General features: G+C 32.7%; 1 protein-coding gene across 4 annotated transcripts in view; it reads right to left on the bottom strand.

Annotated features, from left to right (window-relative positions):
• LOC114298046 (uncharacterized) overlaps positions 1–25982 on the bottom strand; it is a 29020-nt gene extending 3038 nt beyond the window's left edge. For 2 of the 4 annotated variants that reach the window (XM_082879562.1, XM_082879559.1), the window contains exons 1-3: positions 25708–25982; positions 25031–25175; positions 24631–24812 (exon numbers count right to left, since the gene is read on the bottom strand). In XM_082879562.1, the coding sequence (XP_082735688.1) occupies positions 24788–24812; positions 25031–25175; positions 25708–25858 (321 nt within the window). In that variant the 5' untranslated portion in view covers positions 25859–25982 and the 3' untranslated portion in view covers positions 24631–24787. Of the gene's footprint in view, positions 1–1584; positions 1604–13685; positions 17345–24630; positions 24813–25030; positions 25176–25707 lie in introns of those variants that run through there. The other 2 variants (XM_082879563.1, XM_082879560.1) reach the window with 2 other exon arrangements.
• Between the last annotated feature and the right edge of the window lie 1618 nt (positions 25983–27600).

The raw sequence follows: 27600 nt of genomic DNA, 5'->3' as shown, positions 1-27600 counted from the left end.
GAATGACATCAACCTCTCTGCTGTGGTGTCTGAGGCTAACTTGGTTGGAAATCCCAAAGAGTGGTGGGTTGACACTGGAGCAACTCGTCACATATGTGTGGACAAGAAGATGTTCACTACCTACAATAAGGCTGCAATTGGTGAACAACTTTTCATGGAAAATTCTTCTACTTCTACTATGGCTGGACAAGGGAAAGTGATCTTGAAGATGACATCAGGGAAAGAACTGACCCTCAACAACGTACTGCATGTACCTGACATCCGGAAGAATTTATTTTCTGGGTCTTTGTTAAGTAAAAATGGTTTTAGGCTTGTATTTGAGTCTGATAAATTTGTATTAACAAAGAGTGGTATGTATGTTGGTAAGGGATACATGAGTGATGGTCTCTTTAAGTTGAATGTAATGACAGTTGTACCGAAAGTTGCTATAAATAAGAGTAACACATCTTTTGTTTATATTCTTGAGTCAAATTTATGGCATGGTAGATTAGGACATGTGAATTTTGATGCTTTGCGTAGATTAATTGGTTTAGATTATATACCAAAGTTTGAAATTAATCCTAATCATAAATGTGAAATTTGTGTAGAAGCGAAACTAACTAAGGCTCCATTTAAATCGGTTAAAAGGAAAATCGAACCTCTAGCATTAATTCATACTGATGTATGTGATCTAAAATTTATTCAAACTAGAGGAGGCAAAAAGTATTTCATAACATTTATTGATGATTGCACAAGATATTGTTATGTTTATTTACTTAGAAGTAAAGATGAAGCCTTAGAAATGTTTAAACTTTACAAAACAGAAGTTGAAAATCAACTTGGTAAAACCATTAAAATTGTTAGAAGTGATAGGGGTGGTGAATATGATGCACCATTAAATGAATTTTGTGCACAACATGGCATTATTCACCAAACTACAGCCCCTTATTCTCCACAGCAAAATGGAATTGCTGAAAGGAAGAATAGAACTCTAAAAGAAATGATGAATACCATGTTACTAAGTTCAGGTTTGCCACAGAACTTGTGGGGGGAAGCAATATTGTCTGCTAATTATGTTCTTAATAGAATACCCCACAAGAAAACCAACAGCACTCCTTATGAATTGTGGAAAGGTCGACTACCTTCCTACAAATACTTAAAAGTGTGGGGGTGTTTGGCAAAAGTTGAGTTCCTGTTCCTAAAAAGACTAAGATTGGACCAAAAATAGTAGATTGTGTGTTTATTGGTTATGCTCAGAATAGTAGTGCATATCAGTTTCTGACTTATAAATCAGAAATACCTGATATAAATGTGAACACTATTATAGAGTCAAGAAATGTTGTGTTTTTTGAACATGTTTTTCCTTACAAGAAAGGACATGAATTAAGTTCACAGAAAAGAACTTATGATTGTACACAAAGTCAAGAGACTAATGACAATTAAACACAAGAGACTAGTAATGGTCTCGACCAACAGGATTTAACTGATAATGAACCAATAAGAAGTAAGAGAGCGAGAACTTCAAAATCCTTTGGTCCAGATTTTATGACATACCTGTTAGAAAATGAACCTCAAAGCTTTAAGGCAGCAATGACAGGTCCTGAAGCACCTTTGTGGAAAGAGGCTGTTAATAATGAAATTGAATCCATTATGCAAAATCATACGTGAGAATTGGTGGATCTTCTACCAGGTTCTAAACCTCTTGGATATAAGTGGATATTCAAGAGAAAAATGAAAGCAGATAGTTCAATTAACAAGTATAAAGCAAGACTTGTAGTTAAAGGTTACAGACAAAAGGAAAGTCTGGACTATTTTGACATATATTCCCCTGTGACAAGAATAACATCCATTCGCATGCTTATTGCTATAGCAGCGTTGTTTAATTCAGAAATACATCAAATGGATGTTAAGACAGCTTTCTTAAACGGTGATCTAAATGAAGAGATCTATATGGAGCAACCCGAAGGGTTTGTAGTATCAGGGCAAGAAAAGAAAGTTTGTCGACTTGTAAAATCCCTGTATGGATTAAAACGAGCACCTAAGCAATGGCATGAAAAATTTGATCATGCAATGCTTACTAATGGGTTTAAGATAAACGAATGTGACAAATGCGTCTATGTTAAAAACACTGACCAAGGATATGTCATAGTTTGTCTTTATGTGGATGACATGCTTATCATTGGAAGCAGTCAAAACATGATCAAATCAACTAAGCAAATGCTTAACAAAAGATTTGATATGAAAGATATGGGGGTCGCAGATGTTATATTAGGAATGAAAATTACTAAAACATCTTACGGATATGCATTATCTCAATCACATTATATTGAGAAAATTCTTGGTAAACTTATCAAGGATGATATGAATTTAGCTAGAACACCTGTAGACGTCAATCTTTATTTATCGAAAAATAAAGGTGATGCAATGTCTCAGTTAAAATACTCTCAAATCATTGGAAGCCTAATGTACCTAATGAATTGTACTCGTCCTGATATAGCTTATGCTATCAGTAAATTGAGTAAGTACACTAGTAACCCCGGAGAAGACCATTGAAAAGCGATCATTCGGGTTCTTAGATATCTAAGATTCACCCGTGATCATGGTTTGAACTTTACTCGATATCCAGCAGTACTTGAAGGTTATTGTGATGCAAATTGGATATCGGATACTAAAGATTCAAAATTCACAAGTGGATATGTCTTTACTCTGGGAGGCACTGCTGTTTCTTGGAAATCCACGAAACAAACATGCATCGCACGATCCACAATGGAATCCGAGTTCATTGCTTTAGACAAAGCAGGAGAAGAAGCAGAATGGCTTCGTCACTTCTTAGAAGACATTCCAATGTGGCCAAAACCTGTGCCAACTATTTGCATTCATTGTGATAGTCAATCTGCAATAGGCAGGGCACAGAATCATATGTATAATGATAAGTCACGCCATATTCGTCGTCGACATAATACCGTATGGCAATTGTTGTCAAACGGAATAATCTCAATAGATTATATAAAATCTAAAGAGAATATTGCGGATCCGTTAACAAAAGGTTTGACAAAAGAGCCAGTGTATAGTTCATCGAAGGGGATGGGATTAAAGCCTATTACATAAGAGTCGTCATAATGGTAACCCTACTTATATGACTGGAGATCCCAAGAACTAAGTTCAAAGGGACAACTAAGTTATGTATGGCTCGCCAGAAATCACCAAGGGATTAAAATTCCCTACCCATTCCTATGGTGAGTGTGATATCTGCAACATATGTTGTATGCAGGGGCATAAGGATAAGCTTTGCCTTTAATGATTACTTATATCTTGATTGAAGCATAAAATCAAGACGAGTATAAGGAGATACTCACAATGAGAATCACCTATATAAGTGTTGAACTGGGGTCGATTCTATGAGAATGAGGAGGCTAAATTCTCTAGAAACACTTATGAAAATCAGGCGCGTTCAAGGCCAAAATGAACACAACAGTGAGAACCACGATGTATTAGAAGATATTTTGTGTGAAATCTATTGTCTTGGCTTACAAAAACGGCTGAACAATTCAAGGCATCGCGTCCATTGGTTAGCCAGTAAGTCTGAGAGATTATCACTAGGGAAGGTTCAAGGCCGAAAGCTTCCTATCCTGATGCAAGATATTTTCGACTTATACTCTTTCGATAAAGTCTACATATTTTTGCATTTCCGTTGTCATCAAATTCCATTTATGTGGGGGATTGTTGGAAATGGTTATAAAATTCTGGGTAAAACCAGAATTTTTTTCCAAAGTTTAGTTTGTTTTTTAGGTAGGCCACTTGCGTCGATTTACGCTAGTCAAAGTGGTAACACGTTCTATGCCGCGTTGTGATTCACGTGGTATAATTGGTTGCTCAAAACCATTACCGAGTGAATGGGAAATTGAAGCCAAAGTGTGCCCATGGAAATGGAGTTTTGGTGAAAAATCCTTAAAGGTTTGTCCCACATTGATTTTGTGGGAAGTTTTGAATGGGTTTATAAGGCATGGCTTTGGTACATGGGGTGTGCCCCAAGGAGTACCCAAGTGTTTTAGAAAGTGAGGTTATGGGCAAAATGGGCTAGACCCATTGGACTTAAAAATCACCACACACGCGCACATGCCGTCGCCGCCGTCCGTCCGGTCGGGCGGGCTGGGCCTGGGCTTGGGCGCGGGTGCGTGGTGTGTGGTTGGGTTAGGCTTGTTCGGTCCAATACTAATCTTTTTGGGTCAAAAACATTTGAATTTAATTTTATTTTTGGTAAAATAAAATCCAGAATTCAAATTAAACCAAAAATAAACTGGTCCGGTTTTACTGTACATCCAAACAGGGCCCTTCCCGTTTTTTATCTGTTTGAATTATAAACCCAACAGATTCAAATCTGTTTGAATTCAAAACTAACAGGTTTGCACCTGTTCAATTCAAAATCTGCAGCCACCATTACATCTATAAATAGATTAGCCCCTCATTTGGATTTAAGAACGAATTTTCGTCCATAAAATTCTGCATACATAATCTTCATCTTGCTGCATTATTTTCTTGTCAGAAAGAGTATAAACACTTAGTGTGTTCGACGAACGAATAAATTGTAGTACTGCTTTTATTCGTTGATAGATCATTTCATCCTGAGAGATAGACGTCCATATTTTGAAAGCACAGAGGAGAGGGCGAATCTGTCTTAAGGACACAGTGTCAAACACTGGACTTGATCAGATAATTATTCAAAGAAATTAATCAAGTAAGTTGTTTTATTTATTATTCTGCTTTATTTATTTATTTAAATCAGATTTTAATTTTATTTTTGTAACAAAATAAAATCTGTTTTTATTTATTTTGTTTTATTTCTAGTTTGATTTTTGTAATCAAACAAATTCTCTCATTTCATTTATTTCTTTATATTCTCGTTGTTGTTTAGTATACAATAGAATTTAATCTACTTAAATACAGTGAAGATTAACAAACAGTAACAACGTTGCACATATCTTTGTAAGCTTTCAATTTTTGTATCGTTCGTTGCCTATAAAACTGAGGAAAAATATCTCACTTCCTTGTATATAATACAAATTTACTAACTTACGTTATAGAGATAATAAAGTTAATTAATTGAGGTTAATAATTTATTATACTTATTAATATCATTATATTATTAGATTATTATATATATTATATAAATATAATATATATTGAAGCAGTCAATTTGAGTTTAGTTCGATGTACAAGGTATTTAAACTAATTCCAAAAAAAAAAAATTGAAAAAAATTAAAATTAAAAACCAAACCGATTTGATCGGATGCAATCGATTTAATTAATTTTTCCGATTTTTCTAACGTCACTAGTTGTGAATATAACTCCCTCCCCATAAGTAACTCCATCCAAAGTTTTAACATAATTGTGATCAAATTAATTATAATATGGTTATGATTGCAAATGAAAATTAAAATAGGTTTGACAACTAATTTTGTTTCCAACAAAATAAAATTGAAAATTTCAGAAGTCAAGAAAAAAAATGTGCTTTCACTAGTGTTGAAAACTAATTTGTATTCTTTCCTTCCTTTTCCACATCTATGGCCATATTTGGCTGTACTTGCTCGTCGCCCACCACCCCTAACAACCCCACATCTTGACGGTTAATCAAATATATATATATATATATATTTTTTAAATGTGTGAACTAAACATGATTTTTATTTTTATTTTAAAAAAAAACATTTATGTTTTCTCTAAAGTAAAAACAAGGTACCTATTAGTGTTTTATTAGATAATTTTATTTATTTATTTTTTTTTTTTTTTTTGGGAGGGAGGGGGGGAAGTGGTGGTGCATTAGAGGTGAAGGGTAAGAGGAAGGAGGATTGGGTTTGTGGAACCTATTTGACCATGTGGTGACAAATTATTTTTGAATATTAATGGTATATTGCAGTAATTTTTTAATGAAAACTATAGCATATATATGAGTGATGTTATTTGTACGCATCTTTTTTTTTAAACCTTTACTTATCAAAATTGGTTTCTCATTTCTTTTTTTTAACATTTATCATAATCCTAATCATATCCCCCCACTTCTTTAAACTCCACCTTTGCCATCCCTATATTTGGTAGCCACTTCCTAACCATCCCACCTCTGACAGTCACTTTCCTTCTCAACCATAAAGAGAAAGAGAGTAGGAAGTGGGAGCTTCAGGACGTGGCGAGAAGGGGCAAGGAGTGGTGAACAAGAGGAGAGGGATTAGGGGTGTAAATCTAGCCCGGTCTAGCCCACTTAGGCCTGGGCCCGGGCCAACCCATGTCGGGTCTCATCGGCTCTTGCCAAAATTCGGGTCGGATTGGGCCAGCCCACAGGCCAAAAAAATTAAGCCCAGGCCCAGCCCTAGGCCCAAGGGTATTCAGGCCTTGAGCGGGCCGATGGTTCGGGACTCGGGCTGGCCCGAGAGGCCTGGGCTTGGCCTCGAGCTTGGGCGGGCCTAACCATTTTTTTTTGTTTTTTTTAATTTTTTTCTACCAAAATTTTATTATTTTCCACTAAAAAATACACTAGGCCTCTATTGGGTTGGGCCTTGAGTGGGCCTTAAGCGAGCCGATGGGCTGGGCTGTGGGTCGAGCACATAGGTAGAACAGGGCCAAGCTCGGGCTGGCTCGGGCTCGGGTCCAAACGAGTCTAAACAGGAATGGCGCACCCCAGGCCGCGAGCGAGTTTCGGGCCGCCCACGGACCGCGGGTTATTTTTACATTCCTAAGAGAGATGGTGAGGGCGGTCAAAGATAGGATTAAACAAAAGATGGACTAAAGTTGCTGGAGGTAGGTGGTGCTTTGGGTAAACATGGGGTAAGGTTAGGGTCTTGGGAGGTTAAGAACAGTGATAAAATTGATGTTTTATGATATAGTGAAATTGTAATGAAAAAAATGAAGGGTGAGTATCTACTTTGAAAAAAATGAAGGGTGAGTATCTACAAAAGTAGGTAGGGGCAAATAATAGTATTTTACATATAGTAAAGGAGACATCCTTCTTGACAGGCGTGACCCAGGTTCGATTCTTAGGGAAAGCAAAATACTGGGTCATTCCAGTGGTTTTCTATCGAGATCTCGTTTTGTACTCTGATCGAATCATAAGTTTGTCTGTGGCATGTGGTTGAGCTCTACTGGTGTCTCGATGGTAAGTCCCTTCCTTTAGGTTGAGTTAAATCAGACTGATGACCGATTACCCTGAGACTGGGACCTACGAATACAATGATAATACTTCAGAGCATCTTTTTTTTTCTCTAATCAAATATATATATATATATATATATATAAGCAATCACTTTGTACTATTGTCCTTTCTGGGTGGTTGAGGTAGACTTTTTTCGTAATTTTTTTGTTAGTTTTTTTTTGACTTTTTTTTTTTATCATAAGTGAATTTTTCAAAAAGTTTTATATTTATCCATTTCATTCAACCAAACCAAAAAAATTAAAATCTTTTATTAAAAGCCCAAAAAGGACAAAATAAAAAACAAAAAATAGTTGGCTTTTTGGCCTTTTTTTAGTCTTTAGCATTTTTTTTTTTTTAATTTTTTACTTTTTAGATTCGTCTACACAAAATAAACTTAAAAAGTAAAATTTAACGTAATTTAAAAATTAAAAAAAAAATTACTAAAAGTCAAAAGTTTAAATATATGTATATATATATAATTTTTTTTAAGTGAATGACAAACATGACGTAGTATACTAATGTGAGCCATAAATAAAGGGGGTACTAGCCACGTTTGACAAATAGATGTTTTAGTCTAAAAGTCAAAAAATTATTTAAAAAATTAAAAAATTTATAACTTATACCAAAAACTTAAAATTTTCATTTTCTCTCTACTTTTTACACATCTTTTTGTAAAAAGTTAAAAAGTCACTCCAAACATACTAAGGCAAGTGGGTTTGCAGGCTTTTTTGGCTATTTTAGCCACAAAAAACAAAATAGACTATTTTAGTCATAACAAACAAAACATCACATCCAACCCATAATCATTACATTCTTCTCTCACAAAAAAACTCAAAAAAGTCAAAAAGCCAAAAAGTCTTTCCCAAACCAAGCTTTTAAGCCTAGGCTAAAATAGCCAAAAAAGCCAAAAAGCCCAAAAGTCAACCCACTTCCCAAACAGAGGCTAATTTTTTTTACCTCATATTTTAAAAAAAAAGTCAAAAAAATCAAAAAATTACTAAAATAACATGTTCTCAAACGAGATATGGATGTTCATTTCTCCCATCCCGCTCTATTCCCACATCCCTTATCTTGCCCTGCATGGTATTTTTGTGCCCCGATGAAAAAGTGGAATGGGAACAAGTTTTACTTTCCCCAGCCCGTTCTACCCAACACCCGTCCTAATTATAGTTATTAAATATATTTATATATAGTATATATAATTGAATTTTTTTATTATAATAAAGTTTAAATACTAAAATATTATATTTAATATTAATTTTTACTCATTTATTTTTTATTTTTTATTTTATAATTCTCATTAAATATAAATTATTATTCATAATATACTATATTATTTATAATTTTTATTAATCTTTTCATTCTTTAACTTGCAAATATATCCTGTTTTTCGCCCAGCCACCACCCCTCCCAATTTGTCCCGTCCTTAATATGACACAAGAGAGGAACGGATTATTACAAATCTGACCCATGGCCATCAAAGCTTTTTTGCTTTTGTTTGTTTTTAGATGGACGTTTTCAAGTGGGGCTTGATTCCGAAAAGCGTTGGGTGGGGCTTTCAGTATCAAGAATGGGATTGAGGGCTACTTTTATTGACCATTCAAGTCAAAGAAGGTGTTCTTATATATTTTTACTAGCCTATCATCCGTTCTATATACGGAATAATTATAGATATTTATATTTATTTTAATTTTTTTAATATATAAATTATATTTTTTAAAATTTTTTATAAAAATAATTTAATAATTTTATCACTAATCATAGTGTACAGGAGAAATTAAAAAAGCTACTATAGTAACTATGTACGGACTATATCTATAATTATTTATATGAGAGGATTTTAAATGCTAATCAGGGATTTTGACCAAATCAATAAATGCAAGCATGTGCATTGAAAAAAGTTAATAAATGCTAATCATGAGATTTTGACCAAATCAATAATAGCGATATTTTTTTTTTTTAAATCAAAAATTTAGAAAATTAAGATTGAGAGATTGGAACTCCCACAAGGCTTGGGGTTTAGAAACCCCCTTTTCCTTAGTATATTTACAATTATCTATATATGTGAATTGCGATTTTTAAATGTCTTTTTTTTTTTTTAAATGTCTTCTTTTTTCTTTTTTTATATTATATTAAAGTTTAATATTTTGATAATAATCATATGTGTTGGACTTTTCAAAGAATTAAATGTCTTCTTTTTTTATTATATTATATTAAAGTTTAATATTTTGATAATAATCATATGTGTTGGACTTTTAAAGAATTTTTTTTTTTTTTGCTCGTTCTTAATGCATTAAAGTGTTATTAAGAGAGATAATAATCATATGTGTTGGGACTTTTTAAGGAATTCATATGTGTTGTATTTTAAAGAATTTTTTTTTTATGTTTGTTCTTAATGCATTAAAGTGTTATTATGAGAGTAAGACTTGGGGGTTGGGAAAAGTTAATAAATGCTAAGTTTTTTTTTTTAAATCAAAAAATTAGGAAATTTAGATTGGAAGATTGAAGCTCCCACAAGACTTGGGGAAAAAAATCTCCTTTTGCTTAATATATAGTATAGATTTGGTTGATTTTTTTTAAAAATTAAAATTTGAATTGGAATTTAAATTTGAGGGGTTTGTGGAGTCCACACAAGTCTCATTTCGATGATCTAAATCATTAATTTTGTAGGATATTTAGTTTATATCATTGTTGGCACCATAAATCTGTAATTTTTTGCAAGACACGTGGCATCCTCTTATTCATTTGGAAGTTAAAAGAAGTTATAGAGATGATGGAGAATATGAATGACAAAGTGGATGAGTGGAAGGACACATGGCAAGACAAGAATAAAGATGGAAGAAATGTGTAGTTACTAAGTAGTTATTGCTGTATTTTTTCTCTATAAATAGCCATTAATGGCTACATTGTAAAAGGATCCAGAACTTAAATCAAAGACAATTGATTTCAATATTTCTTGTCATTTTCCTTATCTTAGGAGTAGTTTAATATAGATTTATATTTCAAAGCATTTATTTTCAGCATTTCCATTTCGAAGCATTTTATGCATTTCCTTTTCGAAGCATAGGAGTAGAGGTAAGTAATTATTACTTTGATTGTTCACTCAATCGTCTTTTTCCGTCCCTCTTTCTTCTTTTACTTTTTCTTTTCTCTACACTTGACAATTTTGAAGTCCTCTTCGTTGAGGCAAAAGAACCGTCAACACAATCGTTTGATAATTGGCCTGAATTTAATTTGTAAGGATTTTTCAATCCTTGCTAGCACGCTCGCATTTATGATATTTTCCTTCGTAGGAAAAATAAGCCAACAATTTTTGGCACGCCCAGTGGGACTGCCAAATGTAAGAAATGAAAAACGATTTGGATTTCGCCATTCGAACTTGTCAATTTGAAATATATTGGCGTGAAAGAAAAATTTTGGATCTTTAAGAAGAGATCCATTTTCTTGATAAAATAAACTTTCATCCATTACAATATTATTTGGTGGAAGAAAAAAGAAACCATTTAATTGGAGAAATTCATCAACTTGATATGGAAATTCGCCAATGGAATGATGAGTTATCAACTCTCACTACCAAGTCTTTAACTGAGGCTTTAATGGCCGGAATTGGTGAATTTTTTCAGAATTTTTTCAGAATTTTTTCATGGTTGAAAATAGCAAAAGTAAAGAGTTGATTTCATCAATGGCTCGGGGGGTTCAAGAGTCCGTTTTTAAAAAGCCAAATTATGAAATTAACATAACGAAAGAGCATGTTTTTTAGCCAAATTTGGCTAAGAATGATGTTTCATACATGGCTCGGGGGGTCCAAAAATCAATTTTTAGAGAGTCAAGTCATGAAAATAACATTCTTATGGGGGATTTTCATAAGCCATTAATGGCTAACATGGAAAAACAATCCACTTTGCCAAAGAATTATGAAAATCAATTCAGCGAAAGTTATGTTTTTAAACCAAACATGGTCAAGAATAATGAACAAGCTACTGTTCATGAATTCAAAATTTTTGACATTTTTCAAAATGTCAAAAAGTATGAATTTTCATGGTCACACTATACCATGACTTTTGGTGTTCAAAATCCTTTTTGGATTTGTGGTTCACATCAAAATATAATTCTGATGATGTGGCTAATAAAATTAACAAATTGTTCTTATGAGTTCGAAGCATGAACTTGGCTAGAACAAGGGATGACCATTTAAAATGCATGAACTTGGCTAGAAAAAGCCTATGCATTTAAATAAATGGTTGAGAATGGCTTATCTTTTCAAATTGATGGCCAATTGTACACAATCAAAGCATCGAAGATACATTTGAAGCATCAAGAGTTGTTTCGAAGGTTGATTACTTCGCCTTCGAAGCTGTATAAAGCTTTGAAGATACATTCAAAGCATCAAGAGTTGTTTCGAAGGTTGATTACTTCACCTTCGACATTCGAAGCATCAAGAGTTGTTTCGAAGGTTGATTACTTCACCTTCGAAACTGTTTAAAGCTTTGAAAATACATTCGAAGCATCAAAAGTTGTTTCGAAGGTTGATTACTTCGCCTTCGAAACTGTATAAAGCTTCGAAGATATATTCGAAGCATCAAGCCTAACCTTGAAACTTCATTGTAAGTACCATCATCCTATATCAATGCTTCCAACCTTCGAAGGGTGATGTTGTCCCTTCAAATTTGTGCCGCAAGACCTTCGAACGATGAATTTGGTCTTTTATACCACCTTTGAAGTTTGTTATTGGTCATCTAGTCATAATTTTATGCTCATTCGAAACACTTTATTGGTGCTATTATATCATTCGAAGCACTTTGTTGATATTATTCGAAGCACTTTATTGCTTAGATTAGTCATGTGCTTGATTCGGCCCTTCAAAAATTTAAAGTAAACATCATTTTTAAGGGCCGCGGGGGGTAATGTTGGCACTATAAATCTGTAATTTTTTACAGGACACGTGGCATCCTCTTATTCATTTGGAAGTTAAAAGAAGTTATAGAGATGATGGAGAATATGAAGGACAAAGTGGATGAGTGGAAGGACACATGGCAAGACAAGAATAAAGATGGAAGAAATGTGTAGTTTCTAAGTAGTTATTGCTGTATTTTTTCCTCTATAAATAGCCATTAATGGCTACATTGTAAAAGGATCCAGAACTTAAATCAAAGACAATTGATTTCAATATTTCTTGTCATTTTCCTTATCTTAGGAGTAGTTTAACATAGATTTATATTTCAAAGCATTTATTTTCAGCATTTCCATTTCGAAGCATTTTATGCATTTCCTTTTCGAAGCATAGGAGTAGAGGTAAGTAATTATTACTTTGATTGTTCACTCAATCGTCTTTTTCCGTCCCTCTTTCTTCTTTTACTTTTTCTTTTCTCTACACTTGACAATTTTGAAGTCCTCTTCGTTGAGGCAAAAGAACCGTCAACACAATCGTTTGATAATTGGCTTAAATTTAATCTGTAAAGATTTTTCAATCCTTACTGGCACGCTCGCATTTATGATATTTTCCTTCGTAGGAAAAATAAGCCAACAATCATTTATGAAAAACTATTAAGACCGTTCAATAATCATAATATTTTTATTTTACTGCACGCGTCTCTAAAAAATAAACAATAAGTATATTTTTTAAAATAAATCATTCATTTTTTAGAGAAACAATTTAAAATGAAAAAATTACGAATATCGAATCGACTTAATTTTATTTTTTTTTTGGTGAATGATATACACGAAAGATCTTACAAAAAAAATTATTCAAATCATCTAAACAAGACCTATGATAAGTCATTAAAGTGACAGTCAATACTTTGTAGTATTAAACAAGACTTATGATAAGTCATTAAAGTGACTATCAATACTTTGTAGTATTATTATATTTTTAATTTTTATAAAATTAATTTTCAATCATACAAAAAAAATCACTAATCCTTTAAGAAAAAATGTGTGGCCATGGTGGATCATGGACCAATTCCAATCATCTTTAAAAGGCGGATGGGACTCGGAAGGCCCAAATCCACAAGAATTAATTCAGCGCAAACCTTTCGTGGGCCCTACTGGTAAAGCCCTCTTTTTGCATTCACATTGTTGTTATTCGGCTTTTTTAATAAAAAAATTCAAAAGTTAATTTTGTCATTTGTTAAATGTTAATTTTTTTATACAAAAAATGATTTAAAAAAATCAAAACGAATAACTTATTTTAACTAAAATACTAAAACAAAAATAAGTCCCAAAAAAAAGTTAAAAAGTTAGATTTGAAAGAAAATTTATTAAAAAATAAAAAAATCAATAAATTTATCAAATAACATGATTTACTTTAACAATTACAAAAGTCAAAAAGTAACAAAAATACCAAATGACATAATTTATTTTAAGTTTAACGTATTTATTGATTTATATATATATATACAGAAATTAGTTGAAGAAACCATAACCTCTAACACTCTCTTTTTAACTAAGAAATATAATTTATTCTATAAAAAAATGATATTCTATACGAACTATTAAGCAAATAAATAAAAGGAAAAAAGACGTGAAGTTAGAAGACATACAACTTATTACATGTTGGCCCTCATGCAAGAGGGTGCGAATCAATGTCCGAGTGTCCGAAATAAATTAACTATTGCAAAACCAAATGAATGTATAAATAACTAATTAGCTAAGTTATTACAACAAAGGCTAATAATGAATAATAAACTAGGTACCTAATTTAACTAGCTATAATAATTACAAATGAACCAGTACTACAACAATACTAATTACAACAATAATAATTACAACACTAATTACAACAATAATATAAACAATAATATTACAGCACTTAATATGAACTAAAGATGCACGGTTTTTAGAAGCTGCTCTATCTACCTTACGTGCAATTGCTCTGTTTCACCCTCAGTCATTGCCCTCTGCTTCTACCAAAAATGCACTGCTTATCAAATCATTGGGGCTCGGCCAACCCCGGCCCCCATTGAGGCCCGATTAGGTCCAAACAAGGCCGGTCGTGCCCTAATTTCATGCAAAACCTATTTTTGTGCTCTGAGGTGAAAACAGTGCCGACAGAGTAGCTTAAGCCCTATTTGTCCCCCCTGCTCTTCTCTGTCATGTGAACTTCAAGAGAAGAGCAGATTTGGTTCCAAAATCATCAACAAGCACATGTTGATGGCTTGATGATTTCGAACACAATTGGACAAAAAATTAATAATTGCAATGAAAGGTGACCACCTCTCCCTCTTATCATGAATTTAGCTCAAAGAGGAAGGCAAAGATGCTTCAAGGTTCATCAAAACATCATAAATTGACGTATAACGACCCTTAACACGATGGACTCGGCATAACGTTTGGCCGAACCCAACCAATACAACTCATTTTTCTTATGTCAATTGACTTGCTTTTAAGCTAATTTTATTAATCCTCTTTTATTTACCTTTCCATTACTTAATCAATTTGTCCAATAATGAGAGTTACGTCCACTAAAAGGAGAAAAACGTCAAACGAGAAGTTGTTTTTGACATTAGAGAGATGTAATATCCTGATAATGAACCTTCGAAGAGATTAAACCATTTAGTATTATATGTATCTTTAACATGTTTAAACAACATTCAGTTGAAACAACTCTCAAAAAGAAAAGAAAAACCAAGAAAGAAGGAAGGTTGCAAAAATGATTATGCATGGTTGATTTACTACACAAGTGAGACTCTTTATATGAAATTAAGTAAGAAAGAGCTATCAACTCAAATAATTCAGTGTCTAAGGCAAAAACAATCAAAGCCATGAGGACTTACAACACAACAATCATAATATTCAAAACATAAACTATTTAAATAAATTAAAACAACCCTAAAATAGCCCCTAAAGTATAAAAATAGTAGCCAAAACCATGTTAAAAGAGTACAAAAAGATAGGCAAAAACAAAGAGATACAAAGCTAGTAAGCAAAGCTAAGGAGAGGTGGCTAACCCCTCCACTTTTGGGACTTCTAAACCATATTTTAGCCTCTGAAAATAGTCCAAGAACAACCACAAAACGGTGGCTAAAATCAAAGAAATAAGTGGGAAACACAAGGATATAAGCATGGAATAAGATTCAAGGAAGGGTGGTTAACCCCTCCACCTAGGGTGAGTAGCGGATATACCGATCCGCCAAAACCGATCAAACAAAACCGATATGCCGCATTTTGGACGGATGCGTGATGACGAACAGACGGTTGCGGATTGATTTTCTCCAATCCGCCAATCTGGTGGACGAATTGCAGATTTGAGATTTTTTTGGCCACAACCGAACCGCAAACCGCGAACACCTCTAGTAATTTATAAGACTTTGCGTTTTCAGTTTGTTTAAATATTTTATTTGTATTTTCAATTAAAAAAGAGTTTAAATATTCTGTTGAAAAAAAGTTTTCAACTTGAATATCTTTTTTTAATTGAAAAAAATAAACGTATTATTTATCTATATTTTTTGTTTTTTAAATCTATCTCTAAAAATAATAAATAGAAAATATGATATATATGTTGGTTGGTTTTTGTTTTCAAAAACCTATATAGATGTAACAATACAGAGACATACAATCTCTACTACTGCTCTGTTCATGGTTTTGGTGATTTGAATTGTTTTCATTTTTTAAGAACCACAGATTGTGATACTTTATGTGAATGAGGCATGCTGTGATTGTAATATTTTTTTAAGTCATTAACCGTAATACTTTCTTTTTTTTTGTTTTTGAAGAAGTGCACAAGTTGAATTATATTGAAAATTTATAAAATTTTAAACCGCCAAACCGATTCGCATCCATCTGCCAAACCGCCAATTCATTCAATCCACATTCGTTAGATTGGTGGACGGATGAGGATTGATTTTCTTTAATCCGCCAATCTAGCGGACGGATGGCGGATTGGAGGTTCCGTGGCCGCAACCGACCCGCGCCCACCCCTACCTCCACCTTTGGTAGCTCTTATATCACAAATTTCAGCCCACAAAAGAGTTCCAAAACAGTGTACAAAGAATGGAAAAAAAAAGGAAAAGAATAACAGAGAAATAAGGAAGAAGATGCAAAAGTTATACCTCTTGAAAGAGAGGATGCTTGTAGTTAAACAAACTTGATTCCAACACCCTCAAGTTCTATGAAAATATGGTTTGAAACTTCAACAAAAGTTTCAAGAACAAGCTCTAATGGTGTATGTATTGTGTGTGTATAGTTCAAGAAGGTTTGAGTGTCAAATAAGGAAGGAAGATGGAAAGAGGTCTATTCAGCTCTTCAAAACTTTTGAAAGTTTTGCTAACCTTGAATTCTAAAGGAAGAGGCCCTATTTATAGAATTTGAGTCAAAATGGTCAAAAATATCTTCAAACAAAGATATTTGTTCAATTCTTGCCAACTGTCTGCTTGCGCCATTGAGACCCGGCTGGGCCCAAAAATGCACGGCCGAGCCTAAAAAGCAAGTCTAGAAAAGTTTTCATTGAGGCTCGGCCGGTTCTAAATAGACCTGATTGGGTCCAAAAATTTGCATTTTAGGCCCGACTTCAAACGGGCATATCTCCGCTATCCGAACTCGGTTTTAGGTGATTCTTGAGTCTAAATTAAAGCTTCGGAAGTCTACTTTTCAATGGCGATGGCGTTACATCTAAATTATAAGTGTCCAAAGGGATATTTCTATTTTAGTGAAGACTACTCATTCTTTCTCAACGGTTTGACGCTCAACTTCTTCCTAAACTAGTTTTCTTTTCTCCCCTTCTATTTTCTTCAACTCCAAACCTATAACTATGATGTTTTAAAATATTTTTCAAAGTGTTCACCTCCCTTTCGTTTAGTTCCACTTTGCCCGTCACGCCCCAAAATTTGGACAATTAAATATTAAATTAGGGCTAAACCCCAATTAATATTCCATCATCCAAATCCTAGGGGTGAAATAAAAAAAAAAAAAAAAACTAAATGCCAACCAAACTATCCAACATTATTTCATAACTAACCAATACCTCAACATTAAGGTAGCAACAACTAGTCAAAACAATTTAAATAATGTATGGTTACAAACCATGCCAAATTATAGCAATACTAAGGTCATAAAAAAAATAATAAATACATAAACTAATAACAACCCTAAGCTCAAGAAAAACAAAAGAAGTCCAAACGACAAGTCCAACAACTATAGTAATTCCACGTCACTACCGTAGCCCCAACTAATCCTGCAAAGGAAGCTCGACTGCGCTCGAACAGAACGCACCCGAGTTGCCAAGAGACAAAACGGATCACTATACATGTATACTGGTATGAGTACAAAATTTAACACCCACGTGTCCACCAGACACAAACAAAAATACATTAAATTCTTATTACGGGATAAGACAAGTAGTTCCAACCGCACCGAGACAAATGGGTAGTTTCCCGAGATATTGTGGCATTTAGTTTCTTATCCGTACACAACGAAATATAAATTGATAATAAAATAAACAAAATAGAAATAAAAATATGGTGGGTCAGCCCTGCATAAAAAAATTAGTTAGACCCACCATCCTGCAAAAAAATAAAGTTAGTATAATTTAATCATAAGTAACTTGTTGAAAAAGTATAAAAATACACCGTTTGATGCTTAAATAATTCTAATTGATCAAAACTCAAAGAACAAAAATTGTACAGAATCAAATTTCTTAAAAGACATTGCGAACGAATTTAACAGCAACTGAACAGGTTGAGAGAAAAACTTGATAGAAAAACAGAGAAAGAGTTCAATCGAAAAATCTGAAGCTGTAAATGAACAAAAACTTCCCTAAGATGATTTTTTTCGAAAAAGTTCAAAACATGAAAAGTGTGCAGAATAATGTTTTACTTCAGTTTTTGCGAAACCAATAAAAATGATCTTGTTTCGTAGGTTAAAATAGCCTCTAAAATTTGCATTGTTAAAATGAATCAAAACTACAATAACCAAAATCATCCGATTATAAGTACTAATCGATCTTTTTAATAAAAAATTAAAATACAAAAGTTGTCTAAAATCACGTATGCATGTCTCTTGTCAAATTTCATAATTTATCGAGGTCGTTTACTATTTTTTATCCTGTACAAATCAATACAATACACACTATAACAATCACCTCATAATTAAATTCTTTGTACCTTAACTCCACCACTTCGGCCTCCACTTCTGGCTTACACATATATCCCATGTGCCTCCCGTATACCTAACACTGCTCCAAAGCCAAACTTGCATGGGGATATCGTCCCGAGTTTGACTTACACTCCCCAGATGATTAGCATATACGTACGTGCGTAAATCAAAGCACTCGTCTACTCATGAGAACGAGGCAACAATATATATATATACAAAACATCTCACTCATGAGAATAAACATAACAATGTCAAGCCTAAGACATTCAAATAAATCTCATAATCCTCACTTTTTTTTATACACTCGTTCTTACCATCACTCAAATAAAACAACAATCCATGGAGTCATGGTGGAGTATATGGAATTTATCTATGGGTTCTTAATTAATTTTAATTTCATATAACCATGAGTGTGATTACAACCATAAAATAAATCCATATAAAAACCCTAAACATGGCATACACAATTAATCAAAATAATTAAAATCAATCAATCAACTAAAAACCCTAAACCTTACATACACAACTAATTAAAATAATTACAATCAATCAATCATCTAAAAACCCTAAACTTTACATTCATAACTAATCCAAAATAATTAAAATCAATTAATCATCTAAAAATCCTAAACTTTACATGCACCACTAATCAAAATAATTTAAATCAATCTATCATCTTTAAGGAAATATAAAATCAAACTAACATCAAATAAATAAAAATAAATAAATAAAAACAACGAATTAAACATAAATTAATAGAAGTAAGTTTTGTACTCATAATATTTTTTTAAAGATCAAAAAATTATTTAAAAAACTAATAGAGCCACTAAAATAAAACCCTAAACTTTTTCTTCCTTTTTCTTTTTCTTTCTCCCCACTGTTTCTCTCTTGATTCCTCCATTCCACTCTTTGATTTTGATCTCTCTCTCTCTCTCTCTCTCTCTCTCTCTCTCTCTCTCACGGCTTACACAGCCGCACACAGCACCACTCTTTTTTGGTTTTGTTTCTCCTTAACTCCTAAACCTAATTGAGTAATATATTATATTAGGGCTTGGCTTTCGTCTAGTCTTTAATCAGATTGGACTGTACTGTTGGGCCGGTAGAAACCCACCACAGGTCCCGTTTTGATAATCTGAACCGTTCAATATGTATAACTCGTCGAGTATTATAAGCCTGTAAAAAAATCACGTTAATCGGATATCGGTAGCTATGTGATCAAATCAGTTTTGTATAAAAAAAAAATAGATAGTGAATAAATTAACGGTTGACAAAAATCTGATTTGATCACATAGCTACCGATATCCGATTAACGTGATTTTTTATAGATTTATAGTACTTGACGAGTTCTACACATTCAACGGTACAGATTATCAAAACGGGACCTGTGGTGGGCCCCTACGGACCCAACAGCACGGTTCAGTCCGATTAAGGACTAGACAGAAGCCAACGCCATTATATTATACGTATAATAACCTAATAAACTATTCTAATCTAATATGACTATTACAATATATTATATTATGTAATACAACATGAGAGGGAGATTTATGGTCTGGAATTGGGCCGAGGTAACGGCCGGGCAGGTTGAGAGCCCAATGATGCATGGGGCTGAGATGACCGGCGATCCGCCCGTTGACGGGCTGCCAAGAATTGGGCCGGGCAGAAATTGGGCCAAGCATGTGCCGACCAGACCGTAAAGAAGCTGCTCGGCAGGCAGTGCTCGGTTGGACCGAGCTCCTTGATCAGGCAAAGGCGGAGCTAGTCAAGCTGAATGACCAGCGCCCAGAAAGGCGTGGTTAGCCGAGATAATCATTTGATCGGCAGTAAGGCCGACCACAGGAGGTGCCTCGGGCTAGGCTTTGCCGAGATGCAGCCTAGCCCGGTCCTCCTTGGGCTTAGCCAGTGAAGTGCTTGGGTATGAAGCATGGCACAGTAGTGGATAGAGCAGCTCAGCTGCCGAGCTCCAACTGTGAAGGCAGGCAGTTGAGATTAGGTGATGGTCAGCAAGGTTTATGCTGACAGATGGGATAACGGAGCCACGTGTCAGGAGATGACTGGGAGTAGATATGCGGCGCAGAGGGTATATATGCATGTGGACGCCCCCCGTACGCGAGGACACGAACATTTTGGTAAAGAAATTCTTACACTCAAATACTCCTCTCTCTCTCTCCATCCTAAGGTGTGTGCTAACTTGATCGTCGGAGGGTTTTTCCGGCCACACACCGCCGGGTAGCTCACCCTTATTGGCTCGCAGGTGATCGAACAGAGACGGAACTCGGAAGAAAGGAGTACGGGCTTGCCGGAATATTTGCTCCCCGTACACAACATAATTACAATATATAAAAATATAAATATAAGATTAAATATATATATATATATATATATCGCCTCTTTTTTTATATATAACAAATATAAATATTTAAATATTTAGATTAATTATATATAATTGAACAACACATTAAATTAATTAATTACCATATTAAATTCATTAAATATCACATTAAATTCTCATGTGACCACATAATTAATAAAGTCAAAAATAAAATAAGATAATAATAACCATAATAATAATAAATAATGACTTCAGAAAATTAGGGTCGCTACATTGTCTTTACTCGGTTTACAGAAAGTGCAGTGTTTTACACAAAATACGAGTCTCGGAACATTGTAGAAACATTTGAAAAAATATTTTCAAAAAGATGATTTTAAAGTCTAAAATAGTTTGGTCAAAATGGGGTGCAAGGTGTGGGGTAGAGCCTGAATCCAAATTTCTTCACTGAAAATTTAAAAGATTGCACAATGTAACTTTCATCATCGGGTAGTTCAAATAAAGCGCCCAAGTCTTAAGTGCGGTAAAAAATGAAGTGTCTACAAAAAGGTTTGACAACTAATTTTGTTTCCAACAAAATAAAAATGAAATTTTCAAAAGTCAAGAAAAAAAATGTGCTTTCACTTGTTTTGAAAACTAATTTGTATTCTTTCCTTTCTTTTCCACATCTATGGCCATATTTGGCTATACTCGTCGCCCACCACCCCTAACAACCCCACATCTTGACAATTAATCATATATATATATATATATATATTTTAAATGTGTGAACCAAACATGATTTTTATTTTTATTTAAAAAAAACATTTATGTTTTCTCTGAAATAAAAACAAGATACCTATTAGTGTTTTATTAGATAGGTTTTTTTTTTTGGGGGGGGAGGGGGTAGGGTTGCATTAGAGGTGAAGTGTATGAGGAAAGAGGATTGGGTTTGTGAAGCCTATTTGACCATGTGGTGGCAAATTATTTTTGAATATTAATGCTATATTGCAATAATTTTTTTAATGTAAACTATAGCATATATATAAGTGATGTTATTTGCTCTCGTCTTATTTTTTTAGACCTTTACTTATCAAAATTGGTTTCTCATTTTTTTTTAACACATTTATCATAATCCTAATCATATCTCCCACTTCTTTGGACCCCACCTTTGCCATCCCCAAATTTGGTAGCCACTTCCTAACCACCACCACATATCTCCTTGCTACCTCCCCACCCCTGACAATCACTTTCCTTCTCAACCATAAAGAGAAAGAGAGTAGGAAGTGGAAGCGTGAGGACGTGGCGAGAAGGGCAAGGATTGGTGAACAAGAGGAGAGGAATGGTAAGGGTAGTCAAAGATAGGATTAAACAAAAGAGGGGCTAAAGTTGTCGGAGGTAGGTGGTGCTTTGGGTAAACATGGGGTAAGGTTAGGGCCTTGGGAGGTTAAGAATAGTGATAAAATTGGTATTTTATGATATAGTGAAATTGTAATGAAAAAAAATGATAGGTTGGTATCTACAAAAGTAGGTAGGGACAAATAATAATACTTTACATATAGTGGAAAATGCATCCTTCTCTGCATGCGTGACCCAGATTCGACTTCTAGGGAGAGCGAAATGCTAGGTCATTCCAGTGGCTCTCTATTGAGAACTTGCTTTGTACTCCAATCAAATTTTGGGTTTGTCTGTGGCGTGTGGTTAAGCTCTGCTGGTGCCACGATAGTGGGTCCCTTCCTTTGAGTTAGGTTAAATCAGGTTGACAACCGGTATCCCAGTGCCTAGGCCCACAGATGAAGGGATGACACCTTAAAACATCGTTTTTTTCTCTGATCAAAATATATATATATATATATATATATAAAAAACAATCACTTTGTACTATAGTCCTTTCTAATTTAGTAGGTGGTTGAGGTAAACTTTTTTCGTAATTTTTTTTTTTAGTTTTTTTTTTTTTTGACTATTTTTTTATCATTAGTGAATTTTTTTTAAAGAATTCAAAAAAATTTATATTTATGCATTTTATTCAACCACACAGACCAAAAAAATTAAAATCTTTTATAAAAGCCCAAAAAGGACAAAATAAAAAAACAAAAAATAGTTGACTTTTTGACTTTTTTTAGTCTTTAGCATTTTTTTTTGAATTTTTTGCTTTTTAGATTCGTCTATACAAACTAAACCTAAAAATTAAAAAATTTAATGTAATTTAAAAAAAGATTACTAAAAACAAAAATTTTAAATACATATATATATATATATATAATTTTTTTTTGGGTGGATGACAAACACGGCATAATATACTGATGTGAGCTATAAAGAAAGGGGTACTAAGGCTTAGGGATGTTCTTTCATCTCCCCCATCCCGCATCCCTTATCCTGCCCTGCATGGGTTTTTTGTGCCCCAATGAAGAAGTGGACTGGGAACAAGTTTTGCTTCTCCCAGCCCATTCTACCCACCACTACTGTCCCGATTATAGTTATTAAATATATTTATATATATACTATATATGATTTAATTTTTTTATCATAATAAAATTAAAATACTAAAATATTATACTTAATATTAATTTTTACTCATTTATTTTTTATTTTTTATTTTATAATTCTCATTGAATATAAATCATTATTCATAATATATTATATTATTTTTAATTTTTATTAATTTTTTCATTCTTTAACTTGCGATAATATCCTGTTTTCCGCCCAACCACCACCACTCCCAATTTGTCCTGTCCTTAATATGACACAGGAGAGGAACGGATTATTACAAATCTGACCCATGGCCATCAAAGCCTTTTTGCTTTTATTTTTTTTGGATGGACATTGCCAGATTCCGAAAGGTGTTGGGTAGGACTTTCAATATCAAGAATGGGATTGAGGGCTACTTTTATTAGCCATTCAAGTCAAAGAAGGTGCTCGTATATTTTTATTTCGTTGATTTTTTTTTTTTTTCAAATTAAATTTTGAATTTGAATTTGAGGGGTTTGTGAAGTCCACCACAAGTCCCATTTCGATGATTTAAATCGTTAATTTTGTAGGATATTTAGTGTGTATCATTTATGAAAAACAATTAAGACCGTTCGATAATCATAACATTTTTATTTTACTGCACGTTTTTTGGAAAATGAATAATAAGTATATTTTTTAAAATAAATCATTCATTTTTTAGAGACAAACAATTTAAAATAAAAAAAATTACGAATATTGAATCGACTTAATTATTATTATTATTATTATTTTGTGAATGATATATACAAAAGATCTTACAAAAATAGTGATTCGGATCATCTAAACAAGACGTATGATAAGTCATTAAATTGACAATCAATACTTTGTAGTATTATTATATTTTTAATTTTTATAAAATTAATTTTCAATCATACAAAAAAAATGTGTGGCCATGGTGGATCATGGACCAACTCCACTCATCTTTAAATGGCGGATGGGACTCGGATGGCCCAACTCCACAAGAATTAATTCAGTGCAAACCTTTCGTCGGCCCTACTGGTACTTTTTGCATTCATATTGTTGTTATTAGGTTTGGCTTTCTTAATAAAAATTCAAAAGTTAATTTTGTCATTTGTTAAATGTTAATTTTGTTATACAAAAAATAATTCAAAAAAATCAAAACGAATAACTTATTTCAGCTAAAATACTAAAACAAAAAAAAATCCCAAAAAAAAGTTAAAAAGCTTAAAGAAAATTTATTAAAAAGTAAAAAAAAAATCAATAAATATATCAAATAACATGATTTACTTTAAGAATTGCAAAAGTCAAAAAGTAACAAAAATACCAAATGACATAATTTATTTTAAGTTTAACGTATTTATTGATTTGTATATATATACAGAAATTAGTTGAAGAAACCATAACCTCTAACACTCTCTTTTTAACTAAGAAATATAATTTATTCTATAAATATAAATTTTGATTACAAAATTAGAGGCAACACTCTTACTCATCCGAATTACCAAGTTTATGGCTTGTTTAGAATTTTTCAGAAGGAAAATAAAATAAAATAAAATAATAAAATTTAAAAAGTATGAAAAGGGTGAGAGGGAAGAGAAAGACGTACATCATAGTAATGTGGCAGATGGTGGAGGAGCAATGCACAGGTGACATTATTCTCGGGAGTCAAGAGTCTCTCCTTGCAGTCCCGTCTTTGCGTCTATTTTTGCAGGCCTTCGGGTCTATTTTTAGGCTCAATTTTGATAATCCGAACTGTTAATATTTTATGATTTGTTCAGTATATCATACCTGTAAAAAATCAAGCTGATCAGATATCAGAAAGCATGTGTTCGGAAAACTGTTTATTAAATTATTTAAAAATTAGTTTTTAGTTCAATTTTTCGAACACATACTTTCTGATATCCGATCAATTTGATTTTTTACAGGTATGATATACTAAATAAATTATAAAATATGAACGGTTCGGATTATCAAAATTGGGTCTAAAAATAGACCCAAAGACCTACAAGGACGGGCGCAAAGACGGAGGCTGCAAGGAGAGGATCCTGATACTATTCTCAGACCCTTCAGCCCACCTGCATGGATCTGCTTCTCCACTGAAGTTCCAAACCTGCTTTCCCAATGTCTTTCCAATTTGCTTCAAAGCTTCCACTGTAGTAAAATAATAAGATTAATAATAAATAAAAATAATAAAAAGAAAGATACCAATTGCTCTCTCCATAAAGCAAATCATGAAAATAAATCAAAAAGCACATACAGTTTTATTTATTTATTTATTTATTTCATCTTTTCTCGGTAATGTTACATGAAAAAAATAAATAATAATTCAAAAATTAAAACGCGTGGATCAAATTTGAATTTATACCACGCAATCTATATACTTTTATCCGGTTTTTTTTTCATCATACAAAGCATTTCCCCCTTTTTTTAATTATTTATCTATATACATGTATATATACACAGTGAAATGTTAAATTCACACCATTAAGCACAAAAAAATATAAGGAAATGCAAACTTTATGGATCATTTTTAGTGTAGTGTATGAAACACACTAAAAATAAATTTTAATAATGCAAAATTTTCTTTCTTTTTTTAATTTTTTTATTTTTATGGGTATATTTTCTGTGTTTTAATTATGTGAATATAGCATATTTTTGATACACATAAACATATATATCATACCTTCATCAGGAGGGAGATGAGTGGCTGCAGAGGCAAAAGTTGCTACGTAAATGAAGAGAAGTGAAGTGCAGATATGTGGGGAAAACATGTTGAGAGATGATGATGATAATGATGAGAGGAAATAGAGCTTCTCGTGCATTTGAACATCCATTCTATTGCTGCATTACAAATAGCTGATGAAGAAGGGTTCCTATTGGTTTATCATGAATGAGAGAGAGAACTTGAAGATGACACATAAGTTGAAATTCACAGCTAATTGTTGGGAAAAAAATGGTTATATGGTGACTTTAATGTGAAATTAAAGTAGGTTCCAACCATTGATTGATGTGAGATTAAATGAGTTTAGATTCTTTATAATAAGATCTTCACACCACAAAAAGAATGATCAAAAATTATTAAAAATCGAATGAGAAATTATTTCATAAAGATGGCCACGCGAATGAGATATTAGGAATTGTATATAACTACCAATCACACATTGATTGTAGAGGAAAACTTTGATGGTATTTAAATCTTCAGATTTTGATAAGGACATGAGTCCTTTGAGGCATCTAAATTTTTCGAAAGAATAAAGTTATGGATACTTCAAGGATAGACTTGGATCAAAATTGTGGCCCAAGTTGGTTATGGAAAAATTGCCACACGTGTGCACGCGGCCCGCCCAGACCGCACTAGATTGGTGGTCCAACAACCTAATCTTTTTTATGGTTTGAGGCTCCTCCTCTCTCCTCCATGGTGTATAAAAGGAGGCTCATCTTCCTTAGTTGAATACAAAATTTTTGGCTTCCAGAATTATACAATCAGCTTGCCTGCTCTTATAATTTTCTTCCTGTGTAAGAGAGTGCTACCATTGTTAGCTCGCCAAAACTAACAGAAGGTGCTTCTACGTTAGCCAATCTAAACCGTCGTATCTCAAGAAATAGAAGTTGACGTACCTCCAGCACCCACGGTGAGGCAACTAATCTGTTTTAAGGAGACTGTGATATTATACAGGTTTCGGTTTGATTCCTCCCCTTTCAATATATTATGTGATATGTATTTCTATTTCATGTTCTATAATATAATTTATCAAATATGAATTTATTTATTTTGTTTAATCACAAAACTTGTGCAATAATTTTAAAACAGATTAAATACATTTTTTTCATAAAATTGGACAATACATGTTTAATTCATGTTTATTTACATGTTTTTTCATAAATATAAATATATTTTAATTTTGTGTAATATATTTCATGTTTTTAATTTTGTGTAATATATTTCATGTTTTTAAAAAATATATTTCATGTTTTTAATTTCATAAATATATTTCATGTTTATTTTTTCACAATTTGTGTAACTTGGTTATATTTATGAAAAAACATGTATTTAATCTATTTCATAAAATTGGACGATACATTTCTATTTCATGTTTATTTACACAATTAGTTGAATGTTTATTCCAAAGACTGTGATATTATACATGTTTATTTACATGTTTTTTTCATAAAATACATTATAACACAAATTTTAAAACAGGTTAATTTTAATTTATCTTTGGAATTATAAAATTTGTGTAACTTGGTTATTTTTATTTACATGATTATTGTGTTATAATTTCCTATAACTCTTGTCAATTAATTTTTAATTAATTTTTAAAGTTATAAGGTTTGTAATTTATTTGGGAGTTATAAGTTTAATTGTATAACGTGTCTAGCATTTTAATTTTACTTAAGTTTGCTATTAATTTAATTTATTGTTTTTACAGTTTCATTCAATTTTTTGCTTTGTATTTTGTTGTAGTTTTCTGCTAACTTACTTTACAGGAATACCTATGCGAAAGGGATTAGAAAATCAAATACAAAACCAACACTACTACAAATACAGATAAAGATCACACTTTTTTTGTGTGAT

This window comes from Camellia sinensis, chromosome 7, assembly GCF_055761805.1.
Source record: "Camellia sinensis isolate YWXY chromosome 7, ASM5576180v1, whole genome shotgun sequence".
Taxonomy (NCBI): Eukaryota; Viridiplantae; Streptophyta; class Magnoliopsida; order Ericales; family Theaceae; genus Camellia; species Camellia sinensis.
The sequence above is the reverse complement of the archived record's forward strand: the minus strand, read 5'-3'. Positions and strand labels throughout refer to the sequence as shown.